This window comes from Gadus chalcogrammus, chromosome 1, assembly GCF_026213295.1.
Source record: "Gadus chalcogrammus isolate NIFS_2021 chromosome 1, NIFS_Gcha_1.0, whole genome shotgun sequence".
NCBI classification, from domain to species: Eukaryota; Metazoa; Chordata; class Actinopteri; order Gadiformes; family Gadidae; genus Gadus; species Gadus chalcogrammus.
The window spans coordinates 7,372,481-7,386,810 of NC_079412.1; the positions used below are offsets into that span (position 1 = coordinate 7,372,481).

A 14,330-nucleotide genomic window follows, 5' to 3' on the forward strand; every position below is an offset into this window, starting at 1 on the left:
TAGCGTATCAGGCATGCCATAAATGGAATATAATATACATAATTATGTTTGTGTATAATAGTGTTTAATCTGGTCAATTTATATTGAGCCCTTTATATCTACCCAGAGAGAAGGTCCTATCCCACGGAGACCGCCATGTGGCACCGTCATGATTCTAGTGGAGCCCAGGACAGACAAACTAGAGAGAATGCGTTCTGGGCTGAGAGGACTAGGAAGAAGGGGTTATCCGGATGGTTACGACCCACGACCACTTTGTGATACTTCTTTAGTACTGTCTCTGGGTTAGACAGTACTAAGCAAGCATGATGAGCATGATAATGATTGATATTGTATATGAAACGCACAGCAAACCTTGGCAAGATATTATTAGCAATCTCGGAAACCATGGGCTATCGTCTTGCCATGATTGACCTCTTGGGACATCAGGCCATATTTCTGTGGTTCTGGTGGACAGCAGATAGCGGATATCCGGGCCAGGACTGCCTCTTCCCTGCCAGTCATTGTTTTTGATATTTTTTGTCTATGATTCCCATCCAGAATACATTGAGGCTTATCTCTGCAAACAGACACTAAAAAAATATAAATTAAAGCTAAATCAGGCGTGACGGATGGGTTCCGAGACTGTTGCTCCCCACTCAACAAAAGCAAGCTCAAACGGGATTGGTCAATACTACTCGACTACAAACGGAAACCAAACCCTTCATATTCCATAATCAACTCTGGGGTATTAAATATACAAACACATTTGGAAGGGTTTGTCTATCACTTCTATAATTTCTTGAAAGATGACGTAAATCCAGTCCTACATTGGCTCTGCTTTCTTGACCTCTGTGTGTTTGGCTGCGACCTACCACCTTAGGTTAATGCTCGTCCTCACTGATCACTACTATTTTGGGAATATTAACCTTTCTTGTTCAAGGTGACATTCAATCTACAGCCATGTAACATCCTGTTGTCTCTGCATGGGCAGGTTCGACTACTGCAAGTTCATTGAGCTAGACTACGTCCCAATGGAGACGGGTTACATGGTCTCGATGCGGCCAACAAAAGGCTATGCGTCTTCAAAGACCCCCTCTAAGAGCTATGCCTCCACCAAGTCACCATCTAAAGGTCATGGGTCCAGCAAGCCACCATCTAAAGACTATGATTCCACCAAGTCGCCATCTAAAGGCTATGCATCCAGGTCTCCAGAGCACCACAGTCATTCGGAAAAAGCTCCCTCAACTCCCCGAAAGCGGTTTGTTGACGCCGTACCTCCTCTTCTATTTTTTAAACCATGAGCCAACAAAGCATGTGTTCTTCAGGCTAAATACATCTTCAACTGTCAATGTTCAAAGCATGTGTTCTTCAGGCTAAATACATCTTCAACTGTCACTGTTCAAAGCATGTGTTCTTCAGGCTAAATGCATCTTCAACTGTCAATGTTCAAAGCATGTGTTCTTCAGGCTAAATACATCTTCAACTGTCAATGTTCAAAGATGAAGTCTCTGTCATTGTGGGAATATATGGACTTGATAAGATCATTTGTGAAATTAATACATTTGTAAATATGGCATGTTCAGTCCCACCTCCCCACCTTACAGTTTAAGGGATTTCATTCATACTATTTTGTTATTGTTCTGACGAATACAGCTTTTTTCCTTCTTTTTTTCCCCAATTGGTCGGTTTTGCACTTGGCATCACTAACACAACTATATTTGGCAGTGTGCATGGCACATATCCAATGTCTGGTGTTGACATATGATTTGTGATGTTGTGTGGCCTCTGCAAACATTTTCTTTTTTTTTTCTTCAAGTCTAAGTTCAATATGCATAGAAAAGACTTTGCTGGAGCATGTTCACATTATCTAGATTAGTTCGATCTGCATCCAATTCTTTCATGTTGTTATACTGTCTAAAAGTGTGTTATTGACTTGTAGTGATGTCCATTAGCAACATATTCCTTTTTTATCCTCTCCCCTTTGACCAGGCGGCCATCAGCTCCGGCCAGTAATAGAGATCCGTTTGTCAATGCCACCCACAGTAGCAGCAGTGGCTCATGTAAGGGCAGTGACTGCAGCCCTACCAAGGGGTAAGATGCCCATCTGGGCCACACTTCAACTTGGGCCTTCAAGTTAAAGAAAAAAATGAATTGACTTAAAGTTTTTCACTTTGACTTAAGAATTATATACTATCACTTGGATATTGTTAGATAATGTGAAATAGTACTATTTGAGAATCACAATTAGTATTTCATGAGGAATGGTAGAAGCTTTAAGGATAGAATTAGATTAGAATAGTTTTTGGATTAAGGCAGGTGCCTATTTCCTCCAACAAATTAAATTAAATGTTCTTCCAGATGTTCTGTATGGTAGAATAAATTTCCGCAAATCCTTTTTTATCAAGCAGTACTATGCATCAGAACATATAATGTAGCCGGTAAATATTTACTAATCAGTCATTTAGGGTTAGCATAGCATGGGTTATTTAAACTGAATTAAGATACAGATTGTCAGAGAAATGAAATGTCTACTACTGAAAATATCCTCATACCATGTCCCAGACGTCACCAGAAGTACACGTCATGCACGGATAACCATGGACTCCGGCCTCCTCCCCCAGAGCAGTACCTCACCCCCCTACAACAGAAGGAGGTGTGTATACGACACCTGCGGGCCAGGCTAAAAGAGACCGTCGACAGACTGCAGGACAGGTGAGACAACAAAGGTCTTTGAAACATGAATTAACCCCAGATTGACAAATTGTTGAAAAAATAAAAGACATCTACAAACGGCCACATTTGGACCATAAATAGCCCTTACACATAGGTCCCACAGACAAAACAACCCCTTCAGTGGACCGGAATTTTACCTCCAATAATGACACAGAAAAGACGCACTCCCAGGTCACATCGCGCAGTGGGTTAGTGTCCGCTCTCTGCAGTTTCTCCGCAGTCTCCACAGCTGGGATTTGTAGGCTGACCAAGCCCTGACCAGGTACCTCCAAATCTCCCCTTCAATACTGTGATAAAGTTGAAGAAAATAAACATTAAGACCCTCAAATAATGAACAATTCTAGAACAAGTAAAACTGTTTGCACGGTTAAGAAAGGATGCTGGTCCTCTGGCCATTGTGTTTGGTCATATTGGTGCTTTAGTATCGAGCTAGCGGAGCTGCTGTGATTCAAATAACTCGGACATGTAGTTTAAAACTTTAACTATAACACCCAATTTACTAAATTATCCAGATTTAATCGGGCTCTGTCCCATAAATACAGTTAATAGGACGGGAGGAGACGTGATAAAGACCAGCTCTACCGGAGCAGACTGCATCAGCAGGTAAAAGTTAGAAGCCGGTTTGATATTCGACGGATATTCGGTTTTGATTTAACATGCAATCGGATTTTCACTACATCAGGGGTGTAGTATGTTCAGGACAGGTTGGACACCGTATCGGGAAATATGTTGTTATTATCGATGTCTGTGCGAGAACAGCGCTTTAATCTACGTTCCGGTTGCTATTTGACCAATAGCTTTCACAGATAGGGGTAGTGTGCCAGTGGGGATATGGTGTTGAACTGCCCTGGTGCAATCCCAGCAATCTGTGATCACATTCATTAGGATGTATTTGATGCCCATACAGCTGTCTTTGACTAACAACCACCCCCTTGTTGGTAACCAGATTTACTCCCAACGGTAAAATCTAAGACTGGATACCCAACGTAAGGTACACTCGGGACAGGAGGCGCACCTCCGCCCGAATCCCCGGCCAATAGAACCGAGCCATTATCCGGTTGAGTGTTTTATCGTACCCCAAATGGCCCGCCACCTGGAAAACCATTTCCCGGCAGCTCCTAGGTACCAGCAACTGGGTGACAATCTCCTCACTCTGGGTTTCACGACCGACCCGATAAAGCCAATGCCTAACTACCACAAAGTGTGAGTAAGTCAGCACTGCGTTTGGCGTGGAAATCCTCCACCGGTGGGAACCTCGGTGCTGGGACCTCGGGTTGATGATCCCTCGCCTCCCCCGGTCCCTGAACAGCGTTGGACGCCCCCGCATTGGCACAGAACACAGCACCCGACTTACATGTCCCTACCTGTCGTATCCGCACCCTCATGGTCCCCCTAACAGCCTGTGGAAACCCAGCCCAATCCAACCCTAGAATCAGGGGATGCGTGAGGCTCAGAACTAACCCCCGCCTTGACTCTATGCTTTGTCTGAACGCCCATCTGCAGAGAGGGTGGAGAGGCGATTCACGTGCCCGCTCTGCACCGGAGGCCCCCCATTTCGCCCTCGGCACCGGGGTTGGTCTGTTCCGCTGCAGGGCGGCTGCACCGGTGCGTGGGCCTGGTGTTGGTGGTCGCTGGGCCGTCGGAGGGGGGGCCAGGTGGCTCTCCGCTAGGCCGACCGCCTAGCGGTACTAGGTGGTACAGCAGCTGCTGGACATAGGCGAAGGGTCGGTCCCCCTCTGTGAACATCAACGCGCGGAACTGTTCTTCGGGGTTTAGGCCAAGCCGGTCCCGGATGGCCTTGGCAACGGTGTCGAAGTCCCGTGGGGCCATGGCCGGCAGACTGTGGGCTCCGAGCTGGGCCTCCCCCGTCAGGAGTGGCAGGATACGGTGGGCCCACTCCTGACGAGGCCATCTCGAGATCTCGGCCACTCCCTGGAAGGTCTCGAGGAAGGCCGCAGCATCGTCCACCTTCCCCAAGTGGTGACTGGTCCATTTTCTTTGCTCAGCCCCACTTTCGGCTAGCCTGGTCCTACCAGACCATCGTACTTCATTTAATTTGTACAGAAGGTCTGGAACTGCTCAATTGACAAACGTTCACTCACTTGGAGGCGGGTGTCTGTAGAAGTTTTAAAATGATTGGACCTGCCCAGTGCCACTCTGGATCTGCCATAACCAATCGCCAACCAATCGCAAGGCCCGATACAAAGGGCTTATAACTCGTGACAAAAGCCCCTCCACTGGTTCCCAAATTGTAGAAGGAAAAGCATCAAAAAAATTTGTCGATTCAGCCAACTTCTGAGGAGCTGGAAAAGAAGCCAGAGAGTGCTGTCCCTTGTTCAGATCAGATGTTTCTGTTTGCTGTCAATCACTTGTTCATGGTTACTTACAAGTTAGCTTGCCCTGCTCTCTGCTTCTGAGACTTCCGGTCTGGGAGATTAACAAATTGCCATTTTATTGAGCATAAAGAAATAATTTCATGAATGACAGTTCCCTGTGTTAAATTATGTCTCCCCCTCCTAGTGGTTACCTATGTGTGCCCCTCTAGTCCTCCCCCCGAGTTTTGCTGGCTAGTTTTGAGTCTGGCGCAACTTACTCTGTATTCACACATTTAGACACCTATCCCATCAAATGGTTTACCAATCAGGGCATCTCTACTCTGATTGGTTCAGGGATCCAACTTTCCTGTCAATTACAGGTGCGTGAAATGCAACAAATATCATTGCCAGACAAAAATAGGGAGGGAGGGAGCAGCAATTTGTTGTTTTTTGTTTGTTTGATGCTCTCTTTTGCTCGCTCTTTACAACTCTTGAAACTTATTTACAGCTTTTAATAACCTTCCTCCTTCTCCATCTCCTCCCTCACTCCCTCCCCCTCAGAGACACGGAGATCGATGAGCTTAGAGGCCAGCTGTCAAGAATGCAGGAGGACTGGATCGAGGAAGAGTGTCACAGGGTGGAGGCCCAGTTGGCCCTGAAAGACGCGCGGCACGAGATCCAGCAGCTCAAGGATGTTGTTGAAACCGTTCACAATAGCCTGAGTGATGCCGGGGGGCTTAGTGGGGATGAAGGGGTCCAGAAGTTCTTCATGGAAATTAATGCCCAGAACCACAAGCTGGAGAACCTACTGCTCAACATGGAGATAGCCCAGACTAGCATGGCCAAGGAGGGTGAGGGTGTGCCTGTATGCCGTGCCAGAGTCGGTGGTTCAGCCCCTGCTTCTGTATCGGGGGAGAGTCCCGGAGCCATTCCAAGACCTCCATTTGGAGGAAGGGCAGTGTGTTCATGTGATGTGTCTCCTGCCAACTCGCTGAAACGGAGCTCCACATACAACAAGCTGAGCGAACAAGTATTTGCAGACCGAAGAAGAAAGGGTTCAGGGCTTCGTTGCATGTCCGGGGATGGCACTCAGGACAGTGACTTTGTGTGCTGCGGGGAAAGCAACATCCCTAGCCGAGCTGACTTGCTGCTGGAGGCCGCCTTTCTGTCAGAGGAGACGGCCTCATTACTCAACTCTTACTCCCAGACCTTTCCCCATTCCTTAACCCCATCCCTTCCTGAAGGCTATTCCCACACTCTGCCTCACACTTTACCCCACAACCTTGCCCACACCATGCCCCACTCTTCCACCTATGAGAAGCTGTGCACAGGGGACCGTCTGTCCCCATTCCATCGTGCCCTGGACGGAGTGAGCAGTGTTAGCCACCCTTGCTTGTATCACCACCACCTCTACTTGCACCACCTGCGAGAGATGGGCATCCAGACAGAAAGCTGCCCTGTTCCCACCACAACTGGTAACCCTTCTGACCTGGACACCATCACAGAGCAACGCACTTTCCACTCACAGGCCTGCAGTCCCACTTCCACCTGGATGTCGGATGAGGGTGAAGAAGAAATGGATTCCATTACCACAATAACCGCAGCCAATGAACCAATCACTGTCTCCAAAACTCTTCTGCTTTCAGCCATACCGCAGTCGTCCATGATACCCTGCTCCATTGAGATTCCTCATTACGGCAAGGGGGAAGTTGAAGGAGAGGCAAAACAGGAAAATGACGAAAAAGAGAAGGAAACTTGTATATTAGAAAAACCAACAGAGTTTGTGGAGAGGTTGTCCCACGCTTCTGAGAAAGGAATAGATTTAGAACCAGAAAGTTTGGATGAAAACACCTATGTGCAATCTAGGCAGGGAAACACCTACTCTGAACAGAAGAAATATATGGACGCGGTAGAGGGAGATTTACCAAAAGTAGGGTGTGAGGGTAGTCTCGAATTAGGAGGATGCACTAGAGAAGTCCAGCCAGGAGAGATTAGGGAGGGAATCCCTAGTAGTTGTAGTGAGACACGGCTGGAGTTGGAGGAATTAAAAGTATGCCCACAGACAGAGGCAACACCGGACAATCCAAGTAACCCAGGGATGTCACCAGGTGTAGAAATGCCTCATACTTCCCAGCCAAAGAGATGTACCACCCAAGAACAGATAGTGGGCTTCACCAGAGAGAGGAGCCATATTGAAGACAGTGCAGAACTGGATTCTGAAAAACAGGGAGCCATAGGTGGTAATGTAGAACCAGAACCTGCGGCAGACTCTGGTACAGTTCAGAAAAGCTACTGGAGCCGCCATTTTCTTGTAGACCTCCTTGCGGTGGCTGTACCGATGGTCCCAACGGTGGCGTGGCTCTGCCGTGGCCCTGTCCGCAATGGACAGCCCATGTATCACATCGGATCCCTGCTGCGTGGATGCTGCACTGTAGCCTTACACTCACTGCGCCGGGGGGGCGGCCTGAGACACTACCCTGCAGGCGGGGGGGACCTTGGGGGAACGCAAATATGAGAGAAGAGCACCGAAAAGCATCTAAAATACAATAGGAACCCAGCTGTAGCAGGATAAACTACCCTCCCAAAAATATATCATGTCTGATTCAGCAAATTACAGGAGTACAGGTAATAATGACTCACTTAGGTTATCTGAATGAATCTTTGATGTGAAAGGCTTAATAGAAAAATCACCCTGAACATCGAAAAATATTATATATTTTTGTTGTGGCTAGTTGAGTAACATAATAATGAATTATTTTGATGGGAATCAAGCTATGCCATAAGTGATCTTTTTCTCAGATAAATACTCTTATTATTATTATTATTATTATTATTATTAGTTTCACCGTCTCTAAGTTTGGAACAGCTCAAGGCATTAATGCCAGGAATGCTCTGACAGAACTAATAACCAGTTCTTAACTAAAGTTCCTAAAGTCTTAACTCAAATGAAGCTTCTTCAGTTGTAAAGAGACAAGCATAAAACACAACCAGTTTGCAATACATTATATAGGATTTATTGATCTCTAATCTATGAGAGTCTACCCATTGTTATGGCTTCAAGCTTTGGGAGGGAGATTGTAATGTTACCAAATTACAGATTGTAGTTGACACCAATTAAATGTTCCAATTTGTGCCATACACCATGAAACTTGAACGCATTACTGATACTGTTTCAACTCAAATAGCATTATGTATTGACATTCATAGAAGGCAAAACGTAAACATCTGTGCAGCTTTACCAGATAGCACCAATAGGTCTGTTTACCAAACAGATGCTTGTCCAGTAGTGTGCTAGGTCAGTTTGAAATGTTAATCCACAACTGAATGCATTAAAACATAGGATTTAACCCCTAACCCTGTGCTGTATATTAACTGCAACCTTACTGCTGTTCTAGTGTCATTTATCTGTCACTGTGGATGTGTCTTTTAAGCCAACCTTATGAGAGTTAGTCAAAGTAAGTCACTGAAATTATAAATTTAGCTCTTCAACTTGGGAAATGCTGTTTTTGTTCACATTCATAATTGGAAACAGCGCACGTGTTGTTAGTGTACTATTTGGTGGTTGTAAGCAAATGCTTTTATTGTAAATAATGGGTTGTGTTTGATCTTATGTGAATGTGGGTATAAGGAGTGTAAATGCAGCTTTATTAAAATACAAAGAATATATTGCAATATGATAATGTGATAGTGTAATGATCAATTATAAGTATAATTATCTGCAACTTCCTCCATGTGTCAGCTCAGCAGTCATCAGAAAATAATTTCTAAACACCCTGAAGACCAACTATGTCAGTCTATATTCATTTATATGTTGTTCTGTATTTGTTTAACCCTTGTTTACCTCGAGGAGATAATGCTGAATGAATCCTAATGCTTATTATCTGCTGCAAAAGTTTGCACTACTGTTCACTTTATGAATTGGATTAATTACTTGAAGTCTAATGTGTGTATCCAAAATATTGTTTGTCCACCAAAACCAGTATTAATCAGGTTCATTTGTTGAGAAACTACAGAAGCGTAATGCATTCACTTATAAATATGAACAATATAATATAATAAAAATCTATTCTGCTCAGTTTTTCTGAATTAATTAGCTAATTATCTCAGGATTCTGAGATAAGGTTTTATGGATTAAAAATTCTGCTGTTATTCGGAATTAATCAGCTAATTAGCTCTGAACTTGAGATCTGTTTTAATGGCAAAATTAAATTCGCCACGGTTCTGAATTTCTGAGAGTAAATTATTTCAGAATTCATAGAAGTTTTGATGGCAAAAAATTATAAGCCATTTTCTGAACTAACAATAAGATTATCTCAGTTCTGAGATACGTTTCGTTGCAAAAAAATATTTTACTGTTTCTCTGAATTTACGAGATACCTCAAAATCCCAAGAGAAGCTCTATTTCATAGAAGCAAACGTGTTTCGCCTGTTAAATTTAATCCAGTTAGATTTTGGTTTATGCTTGTGATATTGGGAGGTATTCGTGTCCTTAGGTAATATTGATGGCATTGTTATTAGTTTGTCGACTTGGAGCACCCCAGGACTTTGATTGTTCAGACGGAAAGTCTGTTCTGATGTTCTGATCTGATGTTCGGATGTTCTGTTCATATGTTCTGATCTGATGTTCTAATGGGATGTCCTGATCTGATGTTCTGATCTGATGTTCTGCTGTTCTGATGTTCTGATCTGATGTTCTAATGGGATGTTCTGATCTGATGACATTGCAGATCCAGGAGGGTGAAGCCCTCTCTGAGCAGCGATGTGTTTAATGTCCACGTCCGGGTGAGGGTTAGGCTTCCCCTTCACCTATAGTACAACGCTACTGTGGCGGATATCCATGAAACATTGTTTTCATTGTTTCGTGCTCATAACAGTTAGACAACAAAGGTAGTAAAAAGGTATCATAAAGTTGGCGTGTATCATAACCATGGGGATAACATGCCCCCCCTTTCCTAAATCTATCAGCCCTAAACGCATTGTTTTAAATCAGTGTTTGGTTTCCATCTGAAACAGTGGGCTCACTGACTCTTAAAGATAATGAGAGCTTCTCTTGGGATTTTTTGGTAACTCATTAATTCAGAAAAACAGCCGAGATGGGTAATGCTTTATATTAAGGTCCTTGTAATAAGTCTTAGTTAATAGGTAATAAGACCCCTATTAAATACTTACTAGCATTAATTTGTGTTAATAAGACTATAAGTGTTAATGATAACATAATAATCATGTTTATTGTGACATTATGAGACTTTAATAAGCACTTATAAGAAACTTGTTAACTATTTATTGATCGCTTCATAGCATTAATAATAGTCTTATGAGTTTCTTATAGTTATTAATAAACACATTAAAAACCCATCTATCAAAGCCTCTGAAAGAAAGTAATGCAAGCCAATAAAAGTTTGTTAGAACCAGCTAACATTACTATAGCAATACATTCTTAAACTTACCAGACGGGTCGTCCTCCAGTTCAGACCTTTTCCTCTCATCCATGTTTTCTGTGCTTGTGCCTATCTTTTGACTGTCAGTTGTTGGTTTTTGGGTGCTGATGATTCAGACACGTTTTCCAAATGTTCGAACACTTGATGTTGAACACATATGCGGCACAAAACAGATCACAATCACTCAACATGTGCGGTAGTAAGACTCAATAAATGGGTTTGTAATGCTTTTATTAACAACTATAAGAAACTCATAAGACTATTATTAATGTTATTAAGCAATCGATAAATAGTTAGCACATGAAAGTATTATAATCTCGCAATAAACATGATTATTATGTTATTATTGACACTTTTATATAGTCTGATTAACACCAATTAATGTTAATACGCATATAACAAGGGTCTTATTAGCTATTAACTAAGGCTTATCACAAGGACCATAATATAGAGCGTTACCCAGAATTGTGATTCCATAAAGCCTTATCACAGAGTTCTGAGATAATTATGTTGTTGATTCAGAAAAACAAGAGCAGAATTAATTTTATCAAGTGAGTGCATTAAAGTAGTAAACCTACTGGAAAGAGTCAGATAAAAAGGGTAAGCTAAAACAATAAATCAGTTTAGTTTGTAAATCACAAGTCATGTAATATAATATAATTAAAGCTGCTTTAATCCCACACCCACACTGAAGTCCTATGTGGCAATTTGTACTGAATCCCGGTCATGGTTTAAGAGTAGATGCCCCCTTTTGTGCCCCCTTTAAAAAAGAGAAAAAATGAAAATTCACCCTGTGACATTTGTGGCGCTTCATACACCACACCTCTTAAGGGGGTGCCATATATGTGCCTATATATGCCAAGGCCCCGAACCTACTTGAGCATACTTGTGATTTATCGAAGATGTTTGCTCATTTAAATATTAACTCATCGTTCTTATTTTAGAAGAATCTGTACAAGAGTTTGAGAGTCAGGCACTCCGTATAGCATGTATACCACATTTAGTCTCATTAGAACATGTGGTTTCTTAGAAGATTTGGGGATTTATTTTGCACACATCTCTCAATGTGACACAAAGTTATTGTATGAATCAATCTCATTTTCTCAGGATCCCTTTGGGGCGCTGAGATAAGCGTACCGAGCTATTTGTCAATCAATCATGGTTGATGAGCAAATGTCGTTAAGGTGTAATTTTGAGCATTAGAGCTTAGCATTGCATTATTTTACATCGATTTTGTGATTTCTTGACCTATTGACACCAACCTTAGAACACATTTTAAGGTGGATTGCCTCCATTTTACTACTTAGTTTCAAGGACCAGGCTTTGTTACTTTTAATTAGACACATCCATTCACCTGGGGTCTTAACAAACTGGCCATATAATTTAAGTTCCCTTTAGATCAGACGCATAAAGAATAAACAAAAGGAAAAAGCTACGGAAATAGAGTATTTTATATTGATTCCCATTAAGATTTCTTCCAGTGACAATTACCTAGTGGTGATGAGTTTATACCCCTACTTTTCTCTCAAAAAATTCTAGCCTATATATATTAAGAACATAGTAACAGAGTTTCTCCTTTTAATCAAATTTTAAATAGTGTAGCTAAAGGCAGTTTAATGACGGGGAGGGTTCTTGAATGGCAAAATAATCAGTTTAAATTAATTTTATCAAACAATGATTAATTGTGTTTAAACATTTCAATTACAATACATTTTTCTTTTAACTCTGACTATTTTATTATCCTACACTTGTGCCTCTGGAAATTGACAAATTGAGCATATCATGTGCTCCATATATAGGGGGAGGGGGGTGTAGGATAGGGGGAGAGGTGTTGGATAGGGGGAGAGGGCATATAAGCGCTGATGGTGATTCACCTCAGCCTATTAAGCATTGAACTAAGTGACACATTTCTTAGGATAAACGTGTCAGAGACTCGATTCCCAAACTATCCCCGGTGGTAGTGGAAGCATGGAAACTATTTAAAGTTGCAATGCTTTCTGGTACAAAACACAATAGCCTCACATACAAAATATTATATATTATATTATTTATTTTATTATCATGATAGTATGCCTAAATAGTAATGACATAATGTGTTAATGAGTTAAACTCACCTTATGCAATGAATTCGCTATGCACTTGGAGCAGAGACGGCCATTCACAGATCATACTTCATGTTTCTTTTTGATACAGGTTTTCATGAAACACATGACATTTCATCATTCAGCGACAAATTGCTTGTGGGTTTTAAACTTGTAATGACATTATTTCCATTCAGTTTGTCAACTACACCAAACAAATTATTATCCTACCTACGAATAAACGAATAAATTCGTTTTTTTTCTCCTTTGACCAACATCCCAAACAGCTGACTTGTGCATCTAGTCGAATTTAGGTTGCAGGTTGGTGACGGTTCCATAAGAAAGAAGTAAGTGGAAATGAAATGACAAAAACGTCGACCAGGTGTCTAAAGTGAGTTGATTTATAAGAATTACGGTCGTCCTCGCCATAAGACTTACGTATGCCTTATTTTCTTACGTAATAATTGTGTATTTTTTTGTAAGAATCACAATACCAACCCTAGACATACGTATATCTTACTAAAGAAGACGTAATTGTTACATACATCCGTTCCCGGAGTAAGAAACACGCAAGTCATACTAGGACATACTTAATTCTTACTTCATCTCAAAGTAAGACACACGTAATTACTAGAAGGACACGTATTTACTAGTTGGACTTACGTACTTCTTACTAAGAACTAATACCTAGCGTGCCGCCGACTCTTGCAGGTCTCGGGTGCACCGAGGCCCTGGGAGGAGACGGCCAGTGGGCCGTTAGTAAGAATTACGTATCCCCAGCATCCTCTGACAAAAATGGGGAGCAAACTATCCAAGCAAAGGCTGGGTAATGGTTAGGCAACTGTGCTCCGACACGAATGTGGTCACCCTTGCTGAGCACACCATAAAGCCTATTTTTTTTCCTCCTTTGTCCCAAACAGCTGACTTGTGCTTTGATATGTTGGATGCTGGGGAGGAAGGCATCCTCTGACATAAATTTGGACTCCCTAGCTTCAAGTGAAGTCACTTTTTACTTTTCACTCAGTAGGCCCAAAAAATGGTTTGAAGCCCAAAACACCCCCTTCCCAAATTGCTACAGACTATAGACTTGGTAGGTTGGTTGCTGGTTAGGCAAACATGCTCTTGAACGAATTTGGCACCCCCTAGCTGCAAGTGGGGGTCAATAAAATCCTATGTCGGCGACCGGGTTGTGTGTTCCATAAGAATTACGTAAGTCTTACAGAGATCTCCAACTCGGGCTCGGACTCCGACTCCGACTCTGCGCCCGAGGCCCCGGGAGGAGACGTGGGTTGTGCCAGCCCGGATAACACTTACGTATGTGTTCATAACAATTCTGTAATCTCCAGGTGACTTGGAGTCACCGATGAGAGGAGTCACTAATAAAACGTACGTAAGTCTACCGCAATTCTTAGGAAGACCTCCAGCCCCCGGCCCCCGCCTCCGACTCTGCGGGGGCGAAAGCCTAGGCATCAAGAAAGGCAATGGTAAGATATACGTAAGTCAGACGAAAGAGGAAGATGGTGGGGAAGCGTTTTTTACTTACAGAAATACAGAATTCTTACGCGCAAATAAGTATGTTATTTCTGTAAGAAATACATCACTATTACTTAAAGGGTAAGACTAACCGCTGTCTTACACTCTAAATAAGAATCATGTTATTTTACAGTAAGAAATACCTCATGTTTTTTTTGGGGCGTTACTCATCAAAATAAAGGTAAGTATGACATATTATAACTAAATAATACATTCTTATTAAGGACAATGACCCAGAATTCAACAACAGT

At 42.4% G+C, this 14,330-nt stretch overlaps 1 protein-coding gene across 1 annotated transcript; it reads left to right on the forward strand.

Moving 5' to 3' along the window:
• The first annotated feature begins 765 nt into the window (after positions 1-765).
• On the forward strand, positions 766-14,012 carry snphb (syntaphilin b). The gene is made up of 9 exons (XM_056602474.1): positions 766-1,096; positions 1,969-2,070; positions 2,542-2,691; positions 5,589-5,884; positions 5,921-6,234; positions 6,322-7,532; positions 9,755-9,809; positions 13,750-13,860; positions 13,959-14,012. The coding sequence occupies exons 1-9, from the start codon at positions 963-965 to the stop codon at positions 14,010-14,012; spliced, it is 2,427 nt and encodes an 808-aa protein (XP_056458449.1). The 5' UTR covers positions 766-962.
• Positions 14,013-14,330: the final 318 nt, after the last annotated feature.

Bases quoted from the DNA above. Each gene is read 5' to 3' on its own strand.
- snphb (XM_056602474.1), top strand. From the start codon at position 963: ATGGGCAGGTTCGACTACTGCAAGTTCATTGAGCTAGACTACGTCCCA. The intron at 2,071-2,541 runs GTAAGATGCCCA...ACCATGTCCCAG, and splicing joins GACTGCAGCCCTACCAAGGG to ACGTCACCAGAAGTACACGT. The intron at 9,810-13,749 runs GTGAGGGTTAGG...GTGTTCCATAAG, and splicing joins TGTTTAATGTCCACGTCCGG to AATTACGTAAGTCTTACAGA.